A 22,383-nucleotide genomic window follows, 5' to 3' on the forward strand; every position below is an offset into this window, starting at 1 on the left:
GACGTGGCCATGATCATAAGCCTCTCCTGATGGCATTTGCTCTCATTCGATCTGACATTTAGCACAGGCCTGAGGAGGCCTAATAGTCGGTACGTACATAATCAGGAGATGGTTCCACAGGCTCATAGCCTGTTCATCATGTGACAAACATATTTCATCATCCAGTTCTATCCCCGATATCCACTTCCCATGGATTTCCTTCTCTTGGTGGAGTTTTTAGTTCCCCATAATTCTCAGCTGTAGGCTTTCAATTGGAATAGCAGTTGGTAATGATCTGTGAAGCCTGCTGGCTATTTGTGGAATGATACCTGTGTCTAGTGTCTTGCCAACCCATTTATTTATAATCAGCTGCTTCTTCAATTTTGCTAATCAGCTACTATAAGCAGGGCAGGAAAGAATCACAAATAGTCGACTCATCTGAGCAAACAATGACCTTCGGTGAGCTTCAGTGCACATCTTTTGCCGCTTTTGCTGATTGGTTCAAATGGAGCTTTGTCGCAGCTAATGGTGGAATTACGAGGCTCATGAGATGTTTGAGGCTTTACCTATTTGAGGTAAAGCTTTCTTGTTTCATTCGTCTGTAGGTATCAAAGTACAGAGAATGAAAAGTGGAACAAATATATCATTGGGGGATTTTTGCTGGTCCAAGACCATTATAACTCGACTTTAAAGTGAAAGATAATCAATAAAATATTTCAAAAATGTCATGCCTGAACAAATTCACGCCTATGAAATACTGCATTTGGAATATTCCACAAGTTCAACAGGAAGTCGCATTGTTAAAATTTCCAGAAGGTCCATGGAGGAAGAAGTTCTCTTGTTCCTTTTCTGTTTCTTTTCTAGTATCAGTGATATTCTGATATTGGCTGGAAATGTAAGGTTACTTTGACATCAATTATGACATTAACGTGGAAGCTAACTATCCACAGTTTGTGTATTTGCTAAGTCTATGTTGCAAACGTGTTGCTTGAGATGGTTTTGAATGTCTAAATGCTCTAAATCAGTGTTAAAAACTTAGTTTTTTTAACAAGTACATGGCACTCCAATCATGGAATGACCAAATAATGCTAAGGATCTGGGGCGGCATAGTGGTGTAGTGGTTAGCACTGTCACCTCACAGCAAGAAGGTGCTGGGTTTGAGCCCAGTGGCTGATGGGGGACTTTCTGTGTGGAGTTTGCATGTTCTCCCTGTGTCTGTGTGGGTTTCCTCCGGGTACTCCGGTTTCCCCCAAAGACATGCAGGTTAGGCTAATTGGTGGCTCTAAATTGACCGTAGGTGTGAATGGGAGTGTGAATTGTTGTTTGTCTCTATGTGTCAGCCTTGTGATGCTCTGGTGACTTGTCCAGGGTGTACCCCGCCTCTCGCCTATAGTTAGCTGGGATCGGCTCCAGCTTGCCCACGACCCTGCAAAAGGATAAACAGTGATGGATGGATGTTAAGGATCTCAGCCTAGAATACACACACACTCTCAAACTCAAAAATAATGTTGCTAAAGCTGAATGTAAGACAGAGATGGACACTCATCATGCTCTGTTTACCATTCAATATGAAGCCATTTCAAGGTTAGGTCTTTTTAATAAAGAATATTTGGATTATGATGGCTTATTCTGCATTCAACTGCATATTGAGAAGTTTCCTGGCTTCAAGTTGGAAAAATCCATTTGAATGGCCTTTAAACTTATATTTTCCATTCAGACCATTGAGGATTTTCAAAAGCTCGGACTTATCACTTTTGAGTGCTGTGACATCACCAAATACAGCTGTTTAGTTGAATAATTGAAAGATTTTTGTGCTCTATCCAAGCTACTAGAACTTTCATATCCAAACAGAAGCATAACAAGTGCTGACTTAATTATCTTCAGCAGCATCCATTATCTCTGACCTTAAACAGTCCAGGTGGTAGAAGGATCCGAGTTGATTGGCTTACATTCATGGATTATTAACCACCACTCATTACCATGACTGACCCCAACATGGCCTGGAAAGTCTTTCTCTTTAACCTCTCAAACGTTTATATTCACAGTTGACGTTTTGACTTTTCCAGACATCCACGACGAGAATGGTCTGAGGCCTGTCATGGTATACATTCACGGCGGATCTTACATGGAAGGCACAGGGAACATGATCGATGGCAGCATCCTGGCCAGCTATGGAAACGTCATTGTGGTTACCCTTAACTACAGACTGGGAGTGCTGGGTAAGTCTGACTGGTTTTACTGAGCACAATTTCACTTCTGGTTTCATGACAGGTCATTGTTAGAAAGAACTCGCATTACTCATATTTTGTCGAAGGAAGTCAGAGTGAAGGTGCTTGACTGCTTTACCCAAAAGCCAATAGTTTTCAAGATACACCACACCCATGCTAAATCTAAAAAAAACCCTGACAGCAGCATAGTCGACTAGCTTAATAAGGAAGACGGTGAGCTGACCATAATATGAGATATTTTTCGACTGTCGAGGATTTCTCACCACAACTTTCACGAAGACGATATCCTAGATAATGAGATGTTGTGTGTTTTTGGAGCTAATGTCGTACATCTTGACTGTCAGTAGCACCAACAGTGACAGCCACAGGGTCAACACTGGGTACCACGTATTTGGACAAATGGAAGACAAGGACAGGATGACATAATTTTTTTTTTTTTTCCCCTCCAGAAGTGATAAACTATGAAATTACAATGAGAATGTCTGATAAAACTCATCTCATCTCATTATCTCTAGCCGCTTTATCCTTCTACAGGGTCGCAGGCAAGCTGGAGCCTATCCCAGCTGACTACGGGTGAAAGGCGGGGTACACCCTGGACAAGTCGCCAGGTCATCACAGGGCTGACACATAGACACAGACAACCATTCACACCTACGGTCAATTTAGAGTCACCAGTTAACCTAACCTGCATGTCTTTGGACTGTGGGGGAAACCGGAGCACCCGGAGGAAACCCACGCAGGCACGGGGAGAACATGCAAACTCCACACAGAAAGGCCCTCGCCGGCCACAGGGCTCGAACCCGGACCTTCTTGCTGTGAGGCGACAGCGCTAACCACTACACCACCGTACCGCCCTCTGATAAAACTATTCCTAGATAAAGTTATGCTATCATCTTGTTGTCTGTGGCACAAGCCTGTCATGTTGGAGAATACAGACATATAGTTTTATTCGATAAATTGTTCAAATTGCTCAACTTTTTAAAAGGTCACACATGGTTCATTTGTGTCCCATTTTAGCTAAAATTTCAAGAAACAGAAAAGGGAAAACATCCATGTTCCATGAACAGTTCATGCGTTGACGAGATGGAGAGAAATATGAAAATAGCAGCACATTTTTTTCCTCGTTTCTGTCATGCTTCGAATGAGCTGCTCTGCTTACCATTTGTTATCGGCTTGGGCTGTCGGCAGAGCTCCCTATATTTAGTTGCGCTGGAGCCAGGGGGAAAGGTGTTCTGGAAAAAGTGTGCACTGCAGGGAAAAGGAGGAGGGAGAGAGAGCTGAAGCCCTCATTAACGGCGTACATCCTCTGATTTCCTGACAACACCAAGTGCTGGAGCTGATCAAGGCCATGTCTCAAATCTACGTCATCCTCACTCTTCTCCGGAGGCCTATCCAGACTTACAAAGTATTTGGATTCGGGCTTTTTTTTTTTTTGGAGACGTATGTATAAATCCAGTCATTCGTGTGGAGAGAAACTGCACTTCTCTAAAGATGAACTGAGTGATGTTCAACCCCAGATTTGATTTTCCTTCAGTGCAATTCAGTTCAGCTCATCACAGAATTATTAGGTCACACCACATAGGGCGTTTTCAGGCCTGTTTGCACTGATGCTTGAAACGGTTGCTGTTGCTTTGGTTTGGTTTCACACCGCGGGTAATGAAATTAAGCTAAATTAAAAATAATTTTTAAAAAAATCTGAAAAAATGCCTGAAAATGTACTTGTACAGCTCTTTCATTCACTGGTTAGAAATATGGCGATGGAGAAAAGTAAACAAGGTGCTTTTCAAAATGTTTCTAGCAATTCCAAAACTCAACTATTTGAGATAAAATATTTAATAAATAGAAAGTATTTGAAAGCGGGCGGCACGGTGGTATAGTGGTTAGCGCTGTCGCCTCACAGCAAGAAGGTCCTGGGTTCGAGCCCCGTGGCCGGCAAGGGCCTTTCTGTGTGGAGTTTGCATGTTCTCCCCATGTCCGCGTGGGTTTCCTCCGGGTGCTCCGGTTTCCCCCACAGTCCAAAGACATGCAGGTTAGGTTAACTGGTGACTCTAAATTGGCCGTAGGTGTGAATGTGAGTGTGAATGGTTGTCTGTGTCTATGTGTCAGCCCTGTGATGACCTGGCGACTTGTCCAGGGTGTACCCTGCCTTTCGCCCGTAGTCAGCTGGGATAGGCTCCAGCTTGCCTGCGACCCTGTAGAAGGATAAAGCGGCTAGAGATAATGAGATGAGATTCTTGGCGGAGGTCTGCGCTCTCTGAGTGCTTTTCTAGTTATCCAATGTTTACTTTCTCTTTTTGGCCAACACAAAATGGAGGCGCTTTAACCATGCCAAAGTTGATTATTTCCCCATAAGAGCATATGCAGAGTGTTTTTTTTATTCTTTCTTTCTTAAGAGGGACATATCATACTTTTTGTCCTTTTACAGTTATATTTAACGTTCATAACATCCCTGAAGCAAGTCAATCCGTGTTACTACTTACACTGTAATAGCTATAAACAGTCACTTTCTCTCAAGGTGATTAAAAAAAAATGCAAACAAACCACAAAATGCAACATCTCCCATCCTTACACTTTCCCCCTAGCAAAAAAATTTAAAGTATATAAAATGCTGACTCTAAATGTCTCCTCACTGAAATTTTTTCTTTGTTAAATGACAATCCTAGATTGTAGTGTTGTAGTAGGACCACCTAAACTGAGACCAAGTCATGACCAAGACCAGAGTGTATCGAGACCAAGACAAGGCCAAGACTTTGTGGGGTTGTGATCAAGTCAAGACCAAGACCAAGGCAGGGCGAGACCGAATCAAGACCAGAATCAGACTATCAGAATATGTGAAGAGGTGGGGGAGGGGTGACAGCCATTAACGGGAAGAAAAATTTTAAATTAGTAATGAATCACATTATTGGTCACATTTGAAGCAGGAAATTTTACATCCGATCACAGTTAAGATGTTAACAAATTAATCAGACAGTACACAGGCAATTTAGTGAAATTCCCACAGTTGTGGTCTTGACTGGTCTTGAAATAAAATCCCGAGTCCTCCATGTCCGAGACCAAGACAAGACTGAGTAAAAATGTGGTCTATTCCGAGACGAGACCTTCAAAAAGTGGTCTTGAGACCAGTCTTGAGTACTACAAGACTCATTGATTGTTTAAATTTATTGTTTACATTTGATTAAGCATAAACCTGTAATTTGCTTCAAAACATGTCATGAACTATTAACCTTCAACACTTGTAGTAGCTCGTCTGCTTTCTATCCCCATTCATCTTGTCACAGCAGCAAAGTCACAACTCCTGCGTGCCAATTCCCATCATCCTTCATAAGCCAAAGGCCGTGGAGGCACAGTATATACAGTAACCTTGCCCTTCAAAATGCTTTTTTAATCTTTACAAGGCTTCAGAAGTTTGCATAAACCATCCATTAATGATGTGTCTCATCCCTATAAACTGTATTCACCTCAGTCATGTTGATTATGTTGCTTGTGATGTCATGCTCAGGGTGAGAAGAAGACATCAAGAGATATAGATTTTTTTTTCTTTACAGATAGGTGACAAAAGAAAAAAAAAACTCATTGGGGATTTTGCTGCATGGTTTGAGCTCTTCTACCTGGTCTTCTTTATCTTATGATGAAACATTTATATCCTGGTCATTTCCAGGATGACTCTGCCCTCTTGGTTCCCATCTACATGGCACAAGGGCTCACTGAATGGTTTCATGAAGAAGATAATGATGTTAATCGTACATTATGGCCTTCGCAGTAACCAGATCTCAATCTTATTAAACACCTGTAGGAGTGGCATGTTAAAGGAACAGTCCACCGTACTTCCATAATGAAATATGCTCTTATCTGAATTGAGACGAGCTGCTCCGTACCTCTCCGAGCTTTGCGCGACCTCCCAGTCAGTCAGACGCAGTCAGACGCACTGTCACTCCTGTTAGCAATGTAGCTAGGCTCAGCATGGCCAATGGTATTTTTTGGGGCTGTAGTTAGATGCGACCAAACTCTTCCGCGTTTTTCCTGTTTACATAGATTTATATGACCAGTGATATGAAACAAAGTTCAGTTACACAAATTGAAACGTGGCGATTTTCTATGCTATGGAAAGTCCGCACTATAATGACAGGCGTACTAACACCTTCTGCGCGCTTCGGCAGCGCATTGATACGGAGCTCAGATATCAATGCGCTGCCGAAGCACGCAGAAGGTGTTAGTACGCCTGTCATTATAGTGCGGACTTTCCATAGCATAGAAAATCGCCACGTTTCAATTTGTGTAACTGAACTTTGTTTCATATCACTGGTCATATAAATCTATGTAAACAGGAAAAACGTGGAAGAGTTTGGTCGCATCTAACTACAGCCCTAAAAAATACCATTGGCCATGCTGAGCCTAGCTACATTGCTAACAGGAGTGACAGCGCGTCTGACTGCGTCTGACTGACTGGGAGGTCGCGCAAAGCTCGGAGAGGTACGGAGCAGCTCGTCTCAATTCAGATAAGAGCATATTTCATTATGGAAGTACGGTGGACTGTTCCTTTAAATAGCGCTCTTTATTACCAACATCAACTGAAAGAATAACATTTGAAAGAACATTATTGTTACAGGTCAAAAAATTTCAACCTAGGTGATTTTTTTTGACCTGGCTTAAATTTTTTAACCTAGTTCATAATTTCCAACCGAGGTAAAATTTTGGATGATCTAAGATTCTTAAAAGGGATTTTCTACAGTATCACTTCTTTTGTCTCGCTTTCTTCCATCCACTTCATCTACACCTACCTAGTATTTTCTCTTGTCTGTCTGTCTACTTATTCCTATCTACCTAATTGGTATTTTTTTAAAATATCTTTGTTCATACTTAACTGGGATTCAAACTCAGAACCTTCTGATTCTTAATCCAACACCACAATTGCGATAGAATGACTGATATATATATTTTGAATTTATGAATGAGTTCAGTCTTATTACATCATCAAGTAGTTTAAAATACGAAGTCTTCCCAAATCTGAACTCTAAATCTAACCCTAGATATCATAAATCTCCCAAATACAAGTAGGCGTATCAGATGCTCGCTGGCCATGCTGTGAAAATTGTGCCTGCAGATGCTCATCAAAGTTTCCGAATCTGTCACTGCTTAACTCTTGAATATTTTCTATCGTGAATACTATCATTAAAAAGCTTATAATCTCTGCTTTCCAAAGAAATTTATCTTGTTAAGATCTGTTCAGTACTTTGGGAGTAACGGCAGGTAGAAGTTGGTACAACAGAGTAAAAACTCTCTGCTCACGGGACGTTGGGAAACTGCCGGCAGAGGTGGACAAAGTACCCGACTTCATTCCTTAAGTCAAAGTATAGATCCCACTGGTCAAATGTTACTCCAATACAAGTGAAAGTCATCCAGTCAAATTTTTACTTAAGTTAAAGTACTGAAGTACTTGCTTTTAAAAATACTTAAGTATTAAAAATACACTTTCTGTCATCGCATCGTTGTATAATTGCCACAGTGTTTACAAAACCTAATGCTGTTACCAAGGACAGAAATGTGAATTCACAAAATGAACGCATGCTGTGCCATCATGGTGGTTTAACGTTAAGCTAGTTAGTCAGTGAAGCTCCACCTGACATGCTAGCAAACTCTTTTCAAACTCAAAATCATATTGGGTAGCTAATGCTACTAGGAAAAAAAAGATTTCTACATTCTGTTTATTTGGCAAGATTATGCTAAAACATATTTCTGAAAGACTTCAGATAAGTTAACATTATTCATGTAAGCGTAACTCCATTTTTACATGCTAACTAACTAGCTATGTGTAAATGTTAGCCGTGGACAAGGCTATGGCAATTTGGTGGGCAAATCCATAGAAAGTCATTTGACTAACCAGACTACATACAGTAGCTATTGCAATGTTATCGCTAGCTCTAAAAGCACAGACAACTTCATTGCAAGCTTTCTCTTGGAATAAAACGTTTATATACCTCAATATGCTTCTGCAGGTTGGACGGCAAGTTTTTGTAGGCCGTGATGTGGTTCGGTTTCGGCAAACAAGCAAACATTTAAAATGAAACGAATCTTTATTCCTTTCAGAAAACTGAAACATGGGTTCATGGGTCATGAGTGCATTCATTCCCCAGAAGAACTGCCTCCTTCCATTCTGCCATCAATTGATCGTGTTAAATAATGCTGTGGAGAAATCATTGAACTTGATTTTATCCAGTCTATGGATGTGATGTGAACCTAGTGATTACTGATCGGCTGTCTCAGTGTCACCTGCGAAATAAACATCACATTTTAGAAAAGAAAAGAAAAAAACATCCACTTTCAAAGCCATTTCATAGTAATGAGTAACGAGGACCTTGATAGAAATGTAGTGGCGTGAAAAGTACAATATTTGCCTTTAAAATGTAGTGAAGTTAAAGTCATAAATTTCAAAAAAAAAAAAACCTCAAGTAAAGTACAGATATTCAAAAAGTGTACTTAAGTACAGTACTGAAGTAAGTGTACTTCGTTATTGTCCACCTCTGACTGCCGGTGCTTTTTGAGTCACGGGAAAGCGGTCAGGCTCTCTCTCTCTCTCTCTCTCTCTCTCTCTCTCTCCCTCCTGATCAGTTTCTGACTGGATTACTCATGAATATCAATCAGATAACTTTTACAGAAATGTTCTCTCGCTCTCACTGTTTCTGATGAAATATTCAGCAAAATTTTCCCTCAGCTAGTTTTGATGTTATGCTTCACAGGAGAATTTGAAGCGAGTTTTCATAGCTTTACCTACTTATTTTTTCAAATCAACTGATTCATGTAAATAAACAACTATTTTAGAATATAACGAGTTGTTTTGATGAAAAATATTGAGATTTTAGTGGTTGGAATGATATTTAAAAAAAACAGAAGTCAGAAACGCAAGTGTCGATTAGATTAGATTAGATTAGATTAGATTAGATTAGATTAGATTAGATTAGATTAGATAAAACTTTATTGATCCCTTTGGGAGGGTTCCCTCAGGGAAATTAAGATTCCAGCAGCATCATTACAGATAAACAGAGAAAAGAAATAGAGAAAACTATTTTAAAATAAATTATTTACATATACAAATATAAAAAGAATAAGATATGGGGACGAGAGGAAGGGGGTAGAGGGGGGAAGGGGGGCAGCAGGAGAGATATTGCACATTATATTGCACATTGTCCGGTATTGCTTATTGTCAGGCTAGGCTACTGCTCCTTCCCGTCCTCTGTCCTCCTGTTCCCCCTCCTCCCCCCCAGAGAAGAGTTGTACAGTCTGATGGCATGAGGGACAAAGGAGTTTTTAAGTCTGTTCATCCTGCACTTGGGAAGGAGCATTCTGTCACTGAACAGGCTCCTCTGGTTGCTGATGACGGTGTGCAGAGGGTGACTGGCATCGTCCATGATGTTCAATAGTTTGTCCATAGACCTCTTCTCTGCCACCATCACCAAAGAATCCAGCTTCATGCCGACCACAGAGCCGGCCCGCCTGATCAGTTTGTCCAGCCTGGATGTGTCCTTCTTGGATGTGCTGCCTCCCCAGCACACCACGGTGTAAAACAGGACACTGGCGACCACAGACTGATAGAACATCCACAGGAGTTTCCTGCAGATGTTAAAGGACTGCAGCCTCCTCAGGAAGTATAGCCTGCTCTGTCCCTTCCTGTATAAGTGATTGGTGTTGCAAGTCCAGTCCAGCTTGCTCTCCAGCCACAGCCTGAGGTACTTGTAGGAATCCACAGCCTCCACCTCGACTCCCTCGACCAGAACTGGTCGTGACCTTGGTCCTTGGACCTCCCAAAGTCAATGACCAGCTCCTTGGTCTTCGAGGTGTTGAGCTGCAGATGGTTCCTGTTGCACCACACAGCAAAGTCCTTCACCAGGCTCCTATACTTCTCCTCTCTGTCATCACTGATACACCCAATGATGGCTGTGTCATCGGCAAACTTCTGAATGTGACACAGCTCCGAGTTGTAGCAGAAGTCTGCGGTGTACAGGGTGAAGAGAAAAGGGGCCTGGGGTGCTCCGGTGCTGCTAATCACAGTGTCAGACATGATGTCCTTCAGCCTGACATACTGCGGCCTGTCAGTGAGGTAGCTGGAGATCCAGGTGACCAGGCAGGGGTCCACTCGCATCCTGTTCAGTTTGTCCTGAAGCAAAAGGGGCTGGATGGTGTTGAAGGCACTCGAGAAGTCCAAGAAGAGGATCCTCACTGTGCCATTTCCCTTATCCAGATGCGAATGGGCTCGGTGTAACAGGTAGAGGATGGTGTCTTCCACACCAACACCTGCCCGGTATGCAAACTGCAGACAGTCCTGGGCATGTTGTACCTGGGGTCTGAGGAGGCTGAGGAAGAGCCGCTCCAACGTCTTCATCAGATGTGAAATGAGTGCCACCGGTTGGAAGTCGTTCAGCAAACTGGGCCAATTCTTTTTTGCAATTCAATTTATGTGAATTGTTTATTGGATGCAGATCAGACAGTTTTTTTGATGTTCGCCTTGAAAGCTGTGAATATTAATTGAAATAATCATTTATATTCTTTAATATAAACATTAGTAGGCCCTGCTTAGAAATACAAAGGCCTACAGAGCACAAAGAGGGTATTAGAAATATTCTTTTATTACTTTTTTATTTTGATAGAGAATGGTAGATGGAATGACATTCAATGCTTATTTATGCACATTTTATAATTAACATTGATTTCTCCTTCTTTGTGATGTATAAATGAGAGCTAAGATCAGCTTTATATTGCACGAATAAAGCCATTTGGTGAAACTTTGAAAAAGAGAGTGTACCAATTTAATGCTTTTTACCTAGTTAGCATAATTAATACTAATTTGCATAATTTGTTTTTACTAATTTTTCAAACTTTGTATTCAGTATACAACCATCTGTGTGCCTGCCAATTTCCATGTAAATATCTTGAAAAAAAAAAAAAAGGTTATTTAAAAAAACATTTGATCTCATTGGTTAATGAGGCCCATTTTGGACCATGTGATCCTCATACAGAATATTACGTCAGTTTTCTAAAAATTAAACCGTTTTTTTTTTCAATCTTTGATTTGTAATATCTCAAGAACACAAATATATTTTAATTCTGTAAAACGTATGTTGTTCAGCATTCAATTCTGAATTCAACGAGCGTAGTTTCAAGCAATTTGGATTGAATTTGAATTTTCACCTGATATGCCTAATACGAGTAGCAAATTATGACCCGAGTTAAAAATTCTAACCTAGATTGAAAAATTCCACCTGACCTACAATTCTGACCTGTAACATTGTTCTTCGCTCCAGTAAAGTTCTAGCGAACCAGCGCTAAACTGCTCTGGTAGCACAACACCTTACTAAGTCAGTTTATTCCAATGGTAGTTGAGGTTAAATCCCTGGATTGTGGATAAGCTGTAGAAAGCAGCCATTTTGTGTGCGATAAGTCCTTCCTGGTGTCCTTCTTTACTCCTGTACTGGCTGTGAAAACCCATTTTACAGTTTGAAGGTGAATCCTTAGCACTGCTCAAGAATCTCAGTGTCAGGATGTGGTGTGTGTGTGAGAGAGAGAGAGAGAGAGAGACCATGTAAACAATCTGCTGTGTGTTTGGCCATAGTCCAGATGGACCAGTGAGACGTACATAAGGTCTCAGCTGTTTCTAAACTCTGAATGTTTTAATTAATCTGTCCTCACGCACTTATAATACACTTCTTAGTTCGAGGAAGCATCATGTCCAGATCAGTGTCGCAATTTAAAACAGTGCAATTATTAAACTGGAGAAAATGAGCGCAGGGCGGCACGGTGGTGTAGTGGTTAGCGCTGTTGCCTCACAGCAAGAAGGTCTGGGTTCGAGCCCCGTGGCCGGCGAGGACCTTTCTGTGTGGAGTTTGCATGTTCTCCCCGTGTCCGCGTGGGTTTCCTCCGGGTGCTCCGGTTTCCCCCACAGTCCAAAGACATGCAGGTTAGGTTAACTGGTGACTCTAAATTGACCGTAGGTGTGAATGTGAGTGTGAATGGTTGTCTGTGTCTATGTGTCAGCCCTGTGATGACCTGGCGACTTGTCCAGGGTGTACCCCGCCTTTCGCCCGTAGTCAGCTGGGATAGGCTCCAGCTTGCCTGCGACCCTGTAGAACAGGATAAAGCGGCTAGAGATGATGAGATGAGATGAGAAAATGAGCGCATTGTGATTGCAGAGCTGCAGATAAACAGTGGCTGGTGGCTGTAATGCATCAAATGTAACGGGGCATGCATGTTTGTGTGTGTGTGTGTCCCATTGCTTTCTATAAGACAACACCATCTGTGCAGTAGAGTGTTTAGGAGGAGCTTAACTGAGACGTGTCACCAGCACATGTCTGTCTGTCTGTCTGTTTCTTTCTTTCTCGCTCTCCTTATACACAGATGTGAGCTGTCTAGGGATGGCTCTTACACCGAGCAGCATGTCTCTCTCGAAGCTTATGATTGTGGGAAATGTACTTCGATTTAGTACAGAGCGAGTCACAAATGTTATTTATTTATTTATTTATTTATTTATTTCTGATTTAACATTTACACAAAGCACCTACAACAGCTTTGGCTTGGATTTAGCCATTTATAACGCTTCTCTCGGTGCTATTTACCATGTTCATCATCTTAAACAATCAATTTTATATTTAAAGTACATCTAAAAAGCAATGCAATGCAATCATGGCTTTATTTATTGTCGATATGTACGGTATAATGAGTCAAAGACTCGTAACAAATGCATTCAAACTAATAAAAGATCTAAATTAAAAATATTTTAAAAAACAAGCATTAATAAACTACTATAATAGATAAATATCAAATACATATCATTATATCAAGAAGGTCTTATATAAGACATAATATTAAATTTAAGAAAAAATAATGTTAAGTCGAAAATATAACTAAATACAATTTAACTCTATAGCTCATAAATATTATATTTGCACAATGTGCCACGAGTAAGATTTGTTTTCTTTATGCAGCTTCTTTTAGGCATTATTTATCATTAAAAAAATATACATGCTATAGAAATCATATTCCACTGTAAGGTCTACATGTCGACAGCAAATCTTACTGTGTTACAAAAACAGAAACTGTATTCAGTCCCACGTGTTTTCTTCCTTTTATACCACAGCAATTAGGCAGCAATGATTTTTTTTTTCTACAGAATGACGTCATACATTTTATCCATTTACTAGCAGGTTACCCGGCGTTGCCCAGGTTTTGTAAAATTCTGGGTTGCCCCCAGACTTCCGTGTCAAATTTGGTGATGATCCATCAAGAAATGGTGATGTTAACCCAAGACAAGGAAAAATCCAAACATCCACCACCCAGGGGCCCACCAGGGGCCCCCTGGGGCCTAAATATGGAATTTATCAGTTCTGCCAAATTGTGGCTATCTCCTGTACCTACGTACCAAGTTTAGTGAAGATCTGTCAAGAGTTTGTGTTAATAAATGGAACATGAAAGGCATTGAGGGAGGGGGTGGGTGGATGTTGTCCCTCTCCCCTCAGGGACCTCCCTGGGGCCCATACATGAATTTTGTTTATATCTGCAAAATTCCGGGTCATCCCTGTACCTATTTGCCAAATTTGGTGAAAATCCGTCGAGAAATGGCAACATTAGCTCAAGACAAATAAACAAGCAAACAAACTTTGCCGCTTATTATATAGATAGTTACATTTGATGTAGAGAAACGCTTTGAAAATGCAATTTGTTTGCTGTTCCTTGTTCAATATTTGGTCAGAAAATTTCCAAACATATATCTTTTCATGGCGGCACGGTGGTGTAGTGGTTAGCGCTGTCGCCTCACAGCAGGAAGGTCCAGGTTCGAGCCCCGTGGCCGGCGAGGGCCTTTCTGTGTGGAGTTTGCATGTTCTCCCCGTGTCCGCGTGGGTTTCCTCCGGGTGCTCCGGTTTCCCCCACAGTCCAAAGACATGCAGGTTAGGTTAACTGGTGACTCTAAATTGACCGTAGGTGTGAATGTGAGTGTGAATGGTTGTCTGTGTCTATGTGTCAGCCCTGTGATGACCTGGCGACTTGTCCAGGGTGTACCCCGCCTTTCGCCCGTAGTCAGCTGGGATAGGCTCCAGCTCGCCTGCGACCCTGTAGAACAGGATAAAGCGGCTAGAGATAATGAGATGAGATGAAGATATCTTTTCATGGTGGCATGGTGGTGTAGTGGTTAGCGCTGTCGCCTCACAGCAAGAAGGTCCAGGTTCGAGCCCTGTGGCCGGCGAGGGCCTTTCTGTGCGGAGTTTGCATGTTCTCCCCGTGTCCGCGTGGGTTTCCTCCGGGTGCTCTGGTTTCCCCCACAGTCCAAAGACATGCAGGTTAGGTTAACTGGTGACTCTAAATTGACCGTAGGTGTGAGTGTGAATGGTTGTCTGTGTCTATGTGTCAGCCCTGTGATGACCTGGCGACTTGTCCAGGGTGTACCCCGCCTTTCGCCCGTAGTCAGCTGGGATAGGCTCCAGCTTGCCTGCGACCCTGTAGAACAGGATAAAGCGGCTAGAGATAATGAGATGAGATATCTTTTCATAGATTTGGTGATTTGTTTATTTAAAAAAAAAAACACTGAGTTTTAAAAAATTATTTTTAATTAAAAAAAGACATTTTTTTTCATTTTAAATTTTAAGGGTTTTTTTCATTATTATAACCTTAAATTATTCAAATAATCTGAAATCTTAATGTAGAACTGTAATATAGTCATAACAAGAAGACATGGTCATCACTATCCCCCGCCACGAGCATTTTACTGTATGAAGACCTCTCAACACTAACGCCCTTCTAAGCCCATTGCTTGAATATTGGCTTATGATGTCGTAAGTGTTATGACACCTTCATAAAACGCTACCCAGCTTTTTTCAGTAGTATGAGCACGCAAAGTTTCATTGATGTAGCTTATATAGTTTCTGAGAAAACTTGTCCAGATTGAAACAGATGGACGGACGGACAGACCTACGGAAGGACTCCATTCCTATGTCCCCCTGTGCACTTTGTGGCGGGAGATAATAACAAGGAACATTTGCGCATCAGGGTTTTATTTTAATGCCCGTCAAAAGCAGGTAGAAGTCGAATCTTTTCGATTTGTCGTTTTGTGTGTATTGTAATTAATTTGCATAAAATGAACTTCTAGGAAGTCAACATTGCCTGTAGCGTGTTAGTGTGCATGAAGCACAAGACTCCGTCTCCACTGCTGAGTTTAAAGTGTGTCATTGGGTCTGTTGGGCTTCAGATTCCCCAGAGAGGAAAAGGTTGAGTAGGGAAGGACAGACAGAGCTCAGGGATTTTAGTCCTGTCAGATGGAGAGGGAGGGGTGAGAACGAGAGAGATGGGATTTTAGTATCATTCAGTGCGCTGCCAAATGATTGGCACCTTTCTTCTCCTCTTGTCCTTCTTTTTATGTTCGTGTCAAGCCGTGTGTGCAGGTGGTGAGGGTGTGATGAGCTGGAAGGCAGAGTGGGGGTTTCATGGTTGCTTTAATGACCCTGCTGTCTCTCAAAAACGAGAATAAGGGGTGATGTGAGACACGACGAACTGAAGAAACGCACCATGAGAAGGAACTAGAACTAGCGAGCAGGGTGTAAAAAAAAAAAAGAAAGAAAGGTCACAACCAGATGTACAACCCCGATTCCAAAAAAGTTGGGACAAAGTACAAATTGTAAATAAAAACGGAATGCAATAATTTACAAATCTCAAAAACTGATATTGTATTCACAATAGAACATAGACAACATATCAGATGTCGAAAGTGAGACATTCTGAAATTTCATGCCAAATATTGGCTCATTTGAAATTTCATGACAGCAACACATCTCAAAAAAGTTGGGACAGGGGCAATAAGAGGCTGGAAAAGTTAAAGGTATAAAAAAGGAACAGCTGGAGGATCAAATTGCAACTCATTAGGTCAATTAGCAATAGGCCATTAACATGACTGGGTATAAAAAGAGCATCTTGGAGTGGCAGCGGCTCTCAGAAGTAAAGATGGGAAGAGGATCACCAATCCCCCTAATTCTGCACCGACAAATAGTGGAGCAATATCAGAAAGGAGTTCGACAGTGTAAAATTGCAAAGAGTTTGAACATATCATCATCTACAGTGCATAATATCATCAAAAGATTCAGAGAATCTGGAAGAATCTCTGTGCGTAAGGGTCAAGGCCGGAAAACCATACTGGGTGCCCATGATCTTTGGGCCCTTAGATGGCACTGCATCACATACAGGCATGCTTCTGTATTGGAAATCACAAAATGGGCTCAGGAATATTTCCAGAGAACATTATTTGTGAACACAATTCACCGTGCCATCCGCCGTTGCCAGCTAAAACTCTATAGTTCAAAGAAGCCGTATCTAAACATGATCCAGAAGCGCAGACGTCTTCTCTGGGCCAAGGCTCATTTAAAATGGACTGTGGCAAAGTGGAAAACTGTTCTGTGGTCAGACGAATCAAAATTTGAAGTTCTTTATGGAAATCAGGGACGCCGTGTCATTCAGACTAAAGAGGAGAAGGACGACCCGAGTTGTTATCAGCGCTCAGTTCAGAAGCCTGCATCTCTGATGGTATGGGGTTGCTTTAGTGCGTGTGGCATGGGCAGCTTACACATCTGGAAAGACATCATCAATGCTGAAAGGTATATCCAGGTTCTAGAGCAACATATGCTCCCATCCAGACGACGTCTTTTTCAGGGAAGACCTTGCATTTTCCAACATGACAATGCCAAACCACATACTGCATCAATTACAGCATCATGGCTGCGTAGAAGAAGGGTCCGGGTACTGAACTGACCAGCCTGCAGTCCAGATCTTTCACCCATAAAAAACATTTGGCGCATCATAAAACAGAAGATACGACAAAAAAGACCTAAGACAGTTGAGCAACTAGAATCCTACATTAGACAAGAATGGGTTAACATTCCTATCCCTAAACTTGAGCAACTTGTCTCCTCAGTCCCCAGACGTTTACAGACTGTTGTAAAGAGAAAAGGGGATGTCTCACAGTGGTAAACATGGCCTTGTCCCAACTTTTTTGAGATGTGTTGTTGTCATGAAATTTAAAATCACCTAATTTTTCTCTTTAAATGATACATTTTCTCAGTTTAAACATTTGATATGTCATCTATGTTCTATTCTGAATAAAATATGGAATTTTGAAACTTCCACATTATTGCATTCCATTTTTATTTACAATTTGTACTTTGTCCCAACTTTTTTGGAATCGGGGTTGTAGCAGAGAAGAGAACATCGTAGATAAAGAGGAGTGAGTGGGTTTTCATTCACAGGATAAATATCTTTATTCTATCCACATTCACTGGATATGAGCAATTCCATGCTCTCACTGCCTACTCTACTACTAGGATATCAGCTCATATACCGTGAGTAGAGAAAAACAAAATGGCGGCGCCGACCGAGGACGAAATAAAAACTCTACTCGAAAACAAAACCCCAAAAAATAAAAAAGGCAACAAAATATGGAATAAAAGTATTTAATGGTAAGAACATGTCTTTTTTTATTTTTCAAGAATTTTTATTATTATAGCATTTTTCACAAATTGCGACTGCCATTTCGCTGGTTTGTTTACATTCTGAGCGGAAATGACTTTGTCGGACGTTTTTGTATAAAGTTTTTATTTATAGAATTTGCAAAAAATAAAAATAAAATCACTTTGTTTCTCAAAATCCGGTGAATGTGGATAGAATAAAACAGTGATTCCATGAAATCGAGTCGTACATGAGCTGATAGCCGACGAGGCGCGTGGCTAAATATTTATCGTAGTTAAATATTTAATCCTTTGAATGAAAACCCATGAGACAAGTGATGAGTGTGCATATGGAAGTAAATGTTTGTATGTTTGAAGTAAGATTGAGACCATTACTTTTATACTGTACAGGTATCAGAATCAGAATTAATTTATCGTCATTGTGCCAAGTACAACAAAATTAAAAGCTAACCTTAAAGTGCAAGACCACATAAAAATAGAGCAAGACCACATCGGAATAGAACAGACAAACCCATAAAGTGCATATTGCATTTGTTAGAAGAAGAAACCTTTATTTGTCACATGCACACAAGCACAGTGAGATTCATCCTCTGCATTTAACCCATCTGAAGCAGTGAACACATGTGCACACAGACACCCAGAGCAGTGGGCAGCCATACTACAGTGCCCAGGGAGCAGTCAGGGGTTAGGTACCTTGCTCAAGGGCACTTCAGCCCAAGGCTGCCCCACGTTAACCTAACTGCATATCTTTGGACTGTGGGGGAAACCAGAGCACCCAGAGGAAACCCACACTGACACGGGGAGAACATGCAAACTTCACACAGAAAGGCCCCTGCTGACCACTGGGCTCAAACCCAGAACCTTCTTGCTGTGAGGTGACAGTGCTAACTACTACACCACCGTGCCGCCCTATATAGCGCCCATTTGTTATTATTGCACTATTGAGGTGGATAACTCATGATCGATAATAAATAATATGGAACAGTCAACAAGGGAGTGGGGTAAGTGCATGTTGGCATTCAGTAGGGTAATGGCTCTAGGGATAAAACTGTTCTTGAGTTTGTTTGTCCTGGACCTGATGCACCTGTCATGCCTCCCAGAGAGCAGCAGGTCAAACAAATGATGGCTCAGGTGAAAACTGTCATAACAGTGTTCCTCACTCTGGTGAGGCAGCGAGAGTTGTAGATGTTGTCCAAGGTGGGAAGAGGGTGGCCGACGATTTTCTGTGCTGTCTTAACCACTCTCTGCAGCCTCTTCCTGTCTGCTTCAGTGCAGCTGGCGTACCACACAGAGATGCAGTACGTTAGCAGGCTCTCAATGCTGGATCTGTAGAAGGTCTCCAGCAGCTTACTATCCAGGTTGTTCTTCCTGAGCACCCTCAGGAAGTGTAGTCGCTGCTGGGCCTTCTTGATAACTACCATGGTGTTTGCAGACCAGGAGGGGTCCGCAGAGACAAGGGTGCTGAGGTACCTGAAGGTGTTGACCCTCTCTACACAGTCGCCGTTGATGTCGAGGGGGGTGAGGTCAGCCCTGTTCTTCCTGAAGTCAACAATGATTTCTTTAGTTTTTGAGGTGTTCAGTAACAGATTGTGGGGCGGCGCGGTGGTGTAGTGGTTAGCGCTGTCACCTCACAGCAAGAAGGTCCGGGTTCGAGCCCCATGGCCGGCAAGGGCCTTTCTGTGCGGAGTTTGCATGTTCTCCCCGTGTCCGTGTGGGTTTCCTCCGGGTGCTCCGGTTTCCCCCACAGTCCAAAGACATGCAGGTTAGGTTAACTGGTGACTCTAAATTGACCGTAGGTGTGAATGTGAGTGTGAATGGTTGTCTGTGTCTATGTGTCAGCCCTGCGATGACCTGGCGACTTGTCCAGGGTGTACCCCGCCTTTCTCCCGTAGTCAGCTGGGATAGGCTCCAGCTTGCCTGCGACCCTGTAGAACAGGATAAAGCGGCTAGAGATAATGAGATGAGATGAGATGAGTAACAGATTGTTTGTTGAGCACCACTCTATGTCAACTTCAGGACCTCGTTCCTGGAGTTCACCTCATCACCTCCTGAGATCAACCCAACTACAGTGGTGTCGTCAGCAAATTTAATGATGGTGTTTCCAGGGTAGGCAGGGGTGCAACGATTACTAAAACCTGGGACAGGATGTGACATGACATATTATCACTCACGGTCAGATCTGAATTGGGCGTGCTGCAGCAGCCATAGCCAGCCTACAGAATATCTGGTCAGACAAACACCTCTCAACCAGCACCAAGTTAAAACTCTACAACAGCCTGGTCCAACCAATCCTACTGTACAGCGCCAAGTGCTGGACCCTGACAGAGACACAGAAACAGCACCTTGATGCTTTTGACAAGTGTATACGTAGGATTTATGGCCTCCACTGGCAAGACTTTGTCTCAAACATCACCCTGCATCAGCATGCCAACCAACTACCTATCACTAGCAAAATTCTGGCAGCCCATCTCCGCATATTTGGTCATCTAGCCAGACTGTCACCACCACTGGAACCAGCCAGGCTACTTCTAGAACCAGCCCCTGAATGGAAGAGACCCAGGGCAGACCCCGGAATAAGTGGACTGACGAGCTGTCTGCTGACCTGAGGGACCTGAGTCTCCATCTAACATCAGCCTGGGAGGTGGCCCAGAACAGGACAGACTGGAGAACCTTGTGCCAAGACACCATGCTCTTGCAGGAGCAAGCAGACTAGTGAGTGAGTGAGTCAGTCAGTCAGTGACCTCCCCGTCCCGTCATGGACCGGAATAACTGTCACAGACATACTGTCACTCACGGACATTGAACTCTTGTTATGATCTTACCTTATCTGTCCTGTCCCGTCCCGGGGGATCTTACCTTAGCAATCCTGTCACTGTATAGTTTGGATAACATACTCTAGTTAGTTAAGAATAATCAAAAGAAAGAAAAGAGAAGAAAGAAATAACAAACAAATTAGTGTGTAGGTGTTAATATTTATTTATTTTTTGTTCTTCCACATTTGCTCTGACATTTGATACATTTTAAATTCTTTGCTTTGTTAATTTCATCCTGGGTTTTATGCCCCAGTCCTTCACATGATGGATGATACCACTGTTTACATTTAGTACAACTGAAATACAATTCACTATCCTCTGGCATACGGACAATAAAATAGGGTCCGTCCCATTTCGCAAGGAGGTCACTGCCCGAGCGATAATATGTCATGTCCCGTTTCATGTCACGGGTTTTAGCAACAATCGAGGGGTGCAGTCGTGTGCGTAAAGAGAGCAGAGTAGGGGGCTCAACACGCAGCCCTGGGGAGAGCCGGTGCTGAGTGTGCAGGAGGAGGAAAAGTGAAGGCCGAGTTTCACTGTCTGGGGGCGATTTGTCAGAAAGTCCTTTCTCCAGGAACAGGTGAGTAAGGGAATGCCTAAGTCCAGCAGCTTGACAACTAGTATGTCTGGGATGATGGTGTTAAAAGCCGAGCTGTAGTCTCCAAAGAGCATTCTCACATAGCTCCCCTGCTGCTCCAGGTGGCATAGGGCAGTGTGTAGAGCTGTGACTATGGCATCTTCAGTAGGTCTGTTTGCACGGTCAGCATACTGGTATCGGTATAGATCGTTCCTTCACAACCATTATTCTAATTCTGTATTCTAGCTTCATTACCTTTTGAACTATGCTTAGGTTTCTTTTAACGGGTCAGACGCTGGAAAATGAGAAGTTGGAATAAAATTCGCTGGAAAATGAGCATCATTATGGACTATTAACCCCCTGAGATTGCACATTTTAGCAGTTTGTTCTCAAATGGCATCCCATGCAGTTAACGTTCTGACCAGATTTAAGTTTTCATGGACTACTGAATTGTTCATCTGTTGTTTTTATACAGTACAATCCTTGAAACTTTAGTCATCACCTTCGACAGTTTTCTTTGGAGGGTCATTTGGACAAAAGAATAAAACGCTTAGGGGTGTGTCATTATAGGAAAATAAGCAACAGGGTTCTGGGGTGGTGTGATGAGCCCGATATGAAGCAGAGTTAAGTTCTTTACTCATACAGTGTGATTTGGCTTGATGATTTTTTTTTTTTTAATCCGAGAATATATTTTTTCAAAAGACTATCCTGTAAATGAACACTGAACACGTGACATTTATTTATTTTTTCTCAGCGGGTTTGATTTCTCTAAATTTTCATCCATGAAAGGAACACATTCAACCAATCAGTGCTCAATCTGTGGAATCACACTCCTACAGGCTCGGTGGAGTTTGTCGTACAGTTTAGCTGCATCCAAATAGGCAAACTTCCATACTATGTACTGTATTAGTCCACAAAAAAGCAGTATGTAGGATGCCCAAATACTCAGTAGGCATTTAATAAGAGTCCAATGATACCTTCATGTCTCAAAATGTGTGTAAAATAAAAGCAGAGGAGCTCGGCAATGAAAACGCTGTGTAAAGTCCATGGTCTGTAGCTTACTTTGTGATGTGGTGAAGCTTGCTATGAGTCTCAGCAACTTCTGAACCATGCAGTGAAACTCCCCATGTTCTCACTGACTTCTCAGGATAGGATGAACCTAGCCTGGGCCCGCCCATCCTAAGCGTGACGCAACACGAGGGCCTGTTGCGAGCTTAGTCTGGCCAGGCAAGCTATCTACAGCTCTTCCAAGCTCCCGAAAAATCGGGAACCAATCAACTTTGAGCATCTCCAACGGC

General features: G+C 42.3%; 1 protein-coding gene across 2 annotated transcripts in view; it reads left to right on the plus strand.

Annotated features, from left to right (window-relative positions):
* nlgn4xa (neuroligin 4 X-linked a) overlaps positions 1 to 22,383 on the plus strand; it is a 276,952-nt gene that overhangs the window by 48,011 nt on the left and 206,558 nt on the right. For both annotated transcript variants that reach the window (XM_060898990.1, XM_060898991.1), the window contains one exon: positions 2,046 to 2,198. In XM_060898990.1, the coding sequence (XP_060754973.1) occupies positions 2,046 to 2,198 (153 nt within the window). The remainder of the gene's footprint in view (positions 1 to 2,045; positions 2,199 to 22,383) is intronic.

The sequence above is a fragment of the Neoarius graeffei genome, chromosome 18 (assembly GCF_027579695.1).
Source record: "Neoarius graeffei isolate fNeoGra1 chromosome 18, fNeoGra1.pri, whole genome shotgun sequence".
Lineage (NCBI taxonomy): Eukaryota > Metazoa > Chordata > Actinopteri > Siluriformes > Ariidae > Neoarius > Neoarius graeffei.